The sequence below is a fragment of the Antedon bifida genome, chromosome 2, assembly GCF_963402885.1.
Source record: "Antedon bifida chromosome 2, ecAntBifi1.1, whole genome shotgun sequence".
In the NCBI taxonomy this organism is placed as follows: domain Eukaryota; kingdom Metazoa; phylum Echinodermata; class Crinoidea; order Comatulida; family Antedonidae; genus Antedon; species Antedon bifida.
Genome location: NC_136227.1, coordinates 33,105,290 through 33,112,433, shown reverse-complemented (window position 1 = coordinate 33,112,433; position 7,144 = coordinate 33,105,290). Strand labels below are relative to the sequence as shown.

Here is a 7,144-nt window from a genome sequence, read left to right as displayed (position 1 = left end):
TTTGATGTAGACTTATTTTTTATGTTATGATGTAGAAATAGTGAAATATAATTATGTATAAAATAAATTTAAGGGTGAAAATATATAGATTGGAATTATTAAAAGTTCTACTTAATGTTCAGATATATTTGTGTACAGTCTTTGATTTTCTTTATGTTGTAAGAGTAATAACACTTGGTGTTAAAAATAGTTTAAACCTGAACACTGTGCTGACTTGTAATAACACTTGGTGTTAACAATAGTTTAAACCTGAACACTGTGCTGACTTGTAATAACACTTGGTGTTAACAATAGTTTAAACCTGAACACTGTGATGACTTGTAATAACACTTGGTGTTAACAATAGTTTAAACCTGAACACTGTGCTGACTTGTAATAACACTTGGTGTTAACAATAGTTTAAACCTGAACACTGTGCTGACTTGTAATAACACTTGGTGTTAACAATAGTTTAAACCTGAACACTGTGCTGACTTGTAATAACACTTGGTGTTAACAATAGTTTAAACCTGAACACTGTGCTGACTTGTAATAACACTTGGTGTTAACAATAGTTTAAACCTGAACACTGTGCTGACTTGTAATAACACTTGGTGTTAACAATAGTTTAAACCTGAACAATGTGCTGACTTGTAATAACACTTGGTGTTAACAATAGTTTAAACCTGAACACTGTGCTGACTTGTAATAACTCTGATACCATTGTTTTTTGTTAACTTTTCCTTGCAGATTACAAATGCAACACTTTTAAAAAATTTACTCCATTAGAAGTTTGGAATATTTTAATTTACATATTAAAGGCATATTACCATTTTTTTCTATTTTCGTCGTTTATTTTTATTATATATGTATATGTATTTATTACTTGTTGTGCATGGCAATATACTTTTATGAATATATTATGTCCCTTGAGACAAAACAAACACTATATTTTCTAAAAACAATTGCTTATTAATATGATTTGTATTGTATGTAGAAACGCCCTCATGAGTGGCGATATTAATCTAAACAGATGTGCATTATGTAATGGGTACGCACATGCCCAATGTTCTTCCATAGATCCAGAATGGTACTGTACGTCATGTAATATTTCTTTACTTCCGTTTAATCATATACTCAATGATGATGAGTTTTTACATGAAATAAAACAATTTCACGTAAACCAATTTGTTGATTTTGACCATCTAAATGCATTAAGTATTAACCCTTTTGACGTAAATACATCCATTCCTTCTACATGTAGATATCATCTCAGCGATAACTTTAATAGTTCCATTGAAAATATTAATAACAATTTTAGTTTTATTCATTTTAATTCACGTAGCCTGGTAAAAAACTTTACTGAAATAACTGAATATCTTGAAACTCTTAATCACAAATTTAATATATTATGTTTCACTGAGACCTGGTTTAGTTCAAATACTGTACATACTTTATATAACATTCCTGGTTATACATTAATTCATTGTGATAGAGTAGATAAGAAAGGTGGTGGCGTCTGTCTCTATATTATGGATGATATTAATTTTAGAATGAGAGATGATTTGAGTTCTTTAATTAATAATGAAGCTGAAAATATCTGTATTGAAATAGAATTAAAACCAAAAAATTATATTTTCTCACTAATATACCGACCACCAGAAAAATCCATAAAAACTTTTAATGAAAACATATCACTATTATTTGAAGTAATCAACACAGAAAAAAAAAGTTTTTATGCTTGTGGAGATTTTAATATTGATTTGCTTAAATTCAGTTCCCATTCACTAACATCAGATTTTTTAAATTGTATATATTCAGCTAATTTATTTCCCATAATAGACAGACCCACCCGTCTCACCCGTACATCTGCTACGTTAATTGACCATATCTACTCTAACAATTTTCATGAAAATATTTTTTCGGGATTACTGTATTGTGACATTACTGACCATTTACCTATATTTTTTATTTCTCATACATCCAAACCGTCTAATGAAATGAATGACCAAAAATATATATTTAAAAGAGTAATCAATGACACTACCACTTCATCACTAGGCATTGAATTACTAAATACTGACTGGTCAGAAATAATTTCGATTACAGATGACCCGGATAAAGCTTATAATTCTTTTCACACTAAATTTATGAACATTTATGACAAACACATTAAAATATGTAAAAAAAAATAAATTTTCGCAAGCAAAACAAACCATGGATAACAAATGGCATTATCAACTCCATAAATAAACGAAATAAACTATATAAAAGATACATACAGTCTGGTAAAGCCACTGATAAAACTAAATATACTGATTATAGAAACAAATTAACTAATCTAATAAGAATAGCACGTAGTATACATTACAAAAAGCAATTTGACACACATAAAAATGATATTAAGAAAACATGGCAAACTATAAATTCAGCTTTTGGCAGAAATATAAAAAGTAAACTTCCAACATATTTTTTAGAAAACAACATAAAAATTGATGACGAAATTCAAATTGCTAATAAATTTAATAAATATTTTGTTGATACTGGCCATACACTTTCACAATCAATTAACTCATCTCATTCAAACTTTTCAACCTATTTAAATCAACCCAACAATCACTCCATGTTCCTTTCACCAATCACTGAAAGAGACATAATTAATGCAACCGAAGAGCTCAAAAATAATAAAAGTCCTGGTGTAGATGAAATACATTCTAACGTTATTAAACAAATTTCTCCGTTTATTTCTAAAACTTTATGTCACATCTTTAACCTTTCATTTAAATGTGGGAAATTTCCTAATGCGTTAAAAGTTGCCAAAGTTGTGCCTATTTTTAAAAAAGATGACCCCCATAAATTTTCAAATTATAGACCGATTGCTTTACTTCCATGTTTTTCAAAAATATTTGAAAAGCTAATTTATGCTCGTCTAATTTTTTTTTTCACAAAACATAATATTATATACAACAATCAATATGGCTTTCGAAAATCACATTCCACAGATCTCGCACTTCTCCACTTATATGAAAGAATAACTAAATCACTTGCAAACAAGCACCATACTATCGGTATTTTTTTACACTTACACTTACACTTAATGTTTGATGGAAATAGTTTAGGCTAGTGCCTATTAGATTCCATTTCTAGCCGAAAATAGTTGTCAAGTCTAGACTTAAAGATGTTCACTGAAGAGGCTTGTATTACATATTTAGGCAGAGAATTCCAGTGATGTATGACTCTGATGGTAAAAAAGTTGACCCTGCACATAAGATTTCCTCTAAGTTTTGGACGATATAGTTTTAAGCTGTGTCCCCTGGTTCTGATGTTGTGAGACAATTTAAATAAATCTTTTGGGTCAATATCCTCAAAGCCTTTCAAAATTTTGAAAGCTTCAATCAAATCTCCTCGTAGTCTTCTTGTCTCTAATGGTTGAAGATCAAGATATTCTAACCTTTTATCATATGGTAGATCACTTATTGACTTAACCATCTTTGTAGCTCTTCTCTGCACCTTCTCCAAGATTTCTTTGTCTTTGTTATAGTAAGGAGACCAGGACTGTATACAGTATTCCATATGTGGACGGATGTATGCCTTGTACATGACCTGAAAACTTTCTTTGTCAATATTTTTGAATGTTCTTTTGACAGTTCTCATACTATTCGTCGCTCTAGCTGCTGCTGCAGCACACTGTCGGCTTGGCTTGCAGTCGCTAGTGAAGATAACACCAAGGTCTTTTTCTTCGTTTACTGCCAATAACGTTTCCCCATTTAGACAATATTCTGATTTCTCTGTCTTTCTGCCAACATGGAGCACTTCGCATTTCTTGGTATTGAATTTTAGTAGCCAGTCTTCTGACCATTCCTGAGCCCTATCAAGATCAATTTGAAGTTTTCTTGAATCCGATTTTTCTTTGATGGTCTTTATAATCTTTGCATCATCTGCAAACATGTTAAAGTCTGCGCTGATAATTTTATCTGGAAGATCGTTTATGAAGAGGATGAATAGGATTGGGCCAAGGACTGATCCTTGTGGGACTCCACTCACTACATCTACCGGCTTGGATGTTGTATTTCTTACAATTACTTTCTGTGTTCTTCCTGCCAGAAACTCAGCTATCCAATTTATAGTCTTACCAGATATTCCATAGCCTATCAGCTTGTGAATTAGTCTTCGATGTGGAACGCTATCGAACGCCTTCATATAATCAAGGTATACGATATCCACATCTTCACCACTATCTAGAGCTTCAGTGACTGTTTCGAATGTTTGTAGCAAATTTGTAAGACAAGACCTACCACTTAGGAATCCATGTTGACACCTAGACAGCATTCTACTTCCTTTAACAAAGCCAAGCACATTGTCTTTGATGATTGATTCAAAAACTTTACATGGTATTGATGTTAGGCTGATGGGCCGATAATTTTCAGCTTTCTTCTTGGATCCTTTCTTGAAAATTGGTGTGACATTTGCAGTCTTCCAATCTTTTGGTAATTTACCTGTCTCAAGTGAGAGCTTGAAAATGATAGTAAGTGGATGAGCTAGAGAACTGGCACATTGGTTCAGAACCATAGGATGGACACCATCTGGACCAGGAGCTTTGTTTGGTTGCTGTTGATTTAATTTCTTCTGAACATCTTCTTCCGAAAATACAATATTTTCAAGAATGTTGTCGCTGTTTCTGCTATCAAACTGGGGTAGGTCACCATCTGGTTCATGGGTATATACAGATTGAAAAAATTTGCTCAACATTTCAACTGCTTCCTGGTCACTTTCGGTCAAACTTCCATCTTCCTTTACAAGATTAGTTATACCTTCTTTTACTTTTTGTTGTTCCCTAATGTACTTGTACACTGGCTTAGGATTTTTCTTAAAGTTCTTCATTAACTTTTGCTCATGTTCTATACGTGCCTTTCTCACGTTTGCACTTGCGACATTCCTCTGTTTCTTGTACTCAAGGTAGTCCTTGTACTGGTTTGTCTGTCTGTACTTTTTGTATAATTTGTGTTTCTTCTTTATACTCTTCTTTATTCTAGCTTTCAGCCATACAGGTTTCATGTTCTTTCTCATTGACCTCTTAGGTATATATTTTTCAGTTTCTTCGTTGTAGATTTCCATAAATGTTTCCCATGCCTGGTTACAACTTTTAGCATCAAGCAGAGCATCCCAATTTAATTTCCCAAATGAATCATTTAGTTTCTCATAATCACCTTTTGCGTAATTCTTTTGTTTTTTCTCATCACTTCCAATAGGATTTCTTGAACAGGTATACTCAAAAAACAATACATCATGATCACTTTTCCCAAGTGGGCTACAATGTTGTATCTCTTCAATTGCACTTTCATCATTTGTCAATACCAGGTCAAGCATTGATGGCCTTTGTCCTTCTTTGTGTCTTGTCATCTCAATTACATGCTGATGTAAAAATAAGTCTTGGCTTGTTTCGTAGAAACTCTCAGCATCATCTCCCTTTATGCCTTCAGCTTCCACTCTATATTCCTCCCACTTGATCTGGGGATAATTAAAGTCTCCCATTAACAGTCTATGAGTTACATTCTGCTTCATGGATTCCTCGATTAGTATATTGAGGGCTCTGTTGTTTTGTCTTGAGCTACTGACACAGCTTCGGTAACATACTCCAACCAATAGTGTTTCATATAATGTTAACTTGATTTTGCACCAAATACTTTCGTTGAACTGATTCTCATTTAGCACATAGCACGGAGTGGCCTGCAAGGATTTGTGACAGAGCAACATTACTCCTCCTGCTGAGGTTTCGCCATCATGATCCCTTCGGAAAAGGTCGTAATCAGGAATAGAAAGTATACCGTCTGTTACTGTTTGCTTGCCCCACGTTTCAGTAATTCCAATAATGTGTGGCTTGTAGAGTTCAATATCCATTTTGAGTTCATCCATCTTTTTTACAATACTTTGTGCATTTGTGTAATAAACATTTAAAGACTCTCTATTTACAATATTTACATTTTCTATAGCTTCTGCATGTTTTCTAACGTCTCTCATCTGTTCCTTTCGCTCTCCGAAAGGGCTGATGAGGTTGACGTTCCACATATATCTCATCCTCCTCACTATCTTCTGAATCAGTAAATGATTTTCTTCCTACCATTTTTTCTTTAGGTACAGCACCCTTTACAGGAGTTTCTTTCATAATGTTGTTATCCTTCTTGGTTGTGACTAGAACAACTTTGTTTTTCTCTATCTTCCATTTCTGCCCATCTTTTCTTTTTATTTTTAGCTCTTCTCGTAGCTCCCTGCCTCTTTTCCTTTCCTCATAATTTAGATCAGGCGAAATGTACACATTGGAGAGAACCTTACTGACGCTGCTACGTAAATTCCTTGCTAATTTTAATACCTTTTGTTTATTTTCTGATGACGCCAGCTTAACTTTGATCAACCTTGGTTTTCCCTCATGGTTTTTTCTTCCAAGACGAGTTAGATCGAGTATTGATACATCAGATCTTTTTAGATCTGTCAAAAGCATTTGACACCATAAATCATAACATTATTATTTCTAAATTATCGAATTATGGTGTCAGAGGTCTTCCACTACTACTTTTAAAAGACTACTTATCATTTCGCCAACAATATACATCAATAAACTCAACCAATTCTCAACTCTTGCATGTTACCTGTGGGGTACCACAAGGGTCAATCCTTGGCCCACTACTCTTTTTAATTTACGTTAATGATCTTCCAAATGTTTCAAAATTATTTAATTTTATCTTATTTGCAGATGACACAAATGTTATTATTTCTCACGAAAACAAAAATAATCTTGTGTCTATAATTAATAATGAACTTAACAAAGTGTCTCTTTGGTTTAAAGCAAATAAGTTATCACTGAATATTTCAAAAACAAATTATATTTATTTTAATATTAATAAAAAAAGTAACAAACAGCTAACAGAGCAATTATATATCAATGGTAACCAAATAAAGAGAACAGAAAACTTAAAATTTCTTGGAGTCACTATTGACTCGGAACTAAACTGGAAACCTCACATAACATATTTAACTAAAATAATCTCGAGAAACGTTGGAATGTTAAGTAAATTGAAGTACATACTTCCTTTAAACATCTTATTTTCCCTGTATAATACCCTTATTTTACCCTATTTATCATACTGCAATGTTGCTTGGGCTACAACTG

General features: G+C 32.8%; 1 protein-coding gene across 1 annotated transcript; it reads right to left on the bottom strand.

Annotated features, from left to right (window-relative positions):
- Nucleotides 1–3,064: 3,064 nt before the first annotated feature.
- On the bottom strand, nt 3,065–6,420 carry LOC144834712 (uncharacterized). The gene is made up of 2 exons (XM_078689608.1): nt 3,361–6,420; nt 3,065–3,209 (listed from the first exon to the last, which is right to left on the bottom strand). The coding sequence occupies exons 1-2, from the start codon at nt 6,052–6,054 to the stop codon at nt 3,180–3,182; spliced, it is 2,724 nt and encodes a 907-aa protein (XP_078545734.1). The 5' UTR covers nt 6,055–6,420; the 3' UTR covers nt 3,065–3,179.
- Between the last annotated feature and the right edge of the window lie 724 nt (nt 6,421–7,144).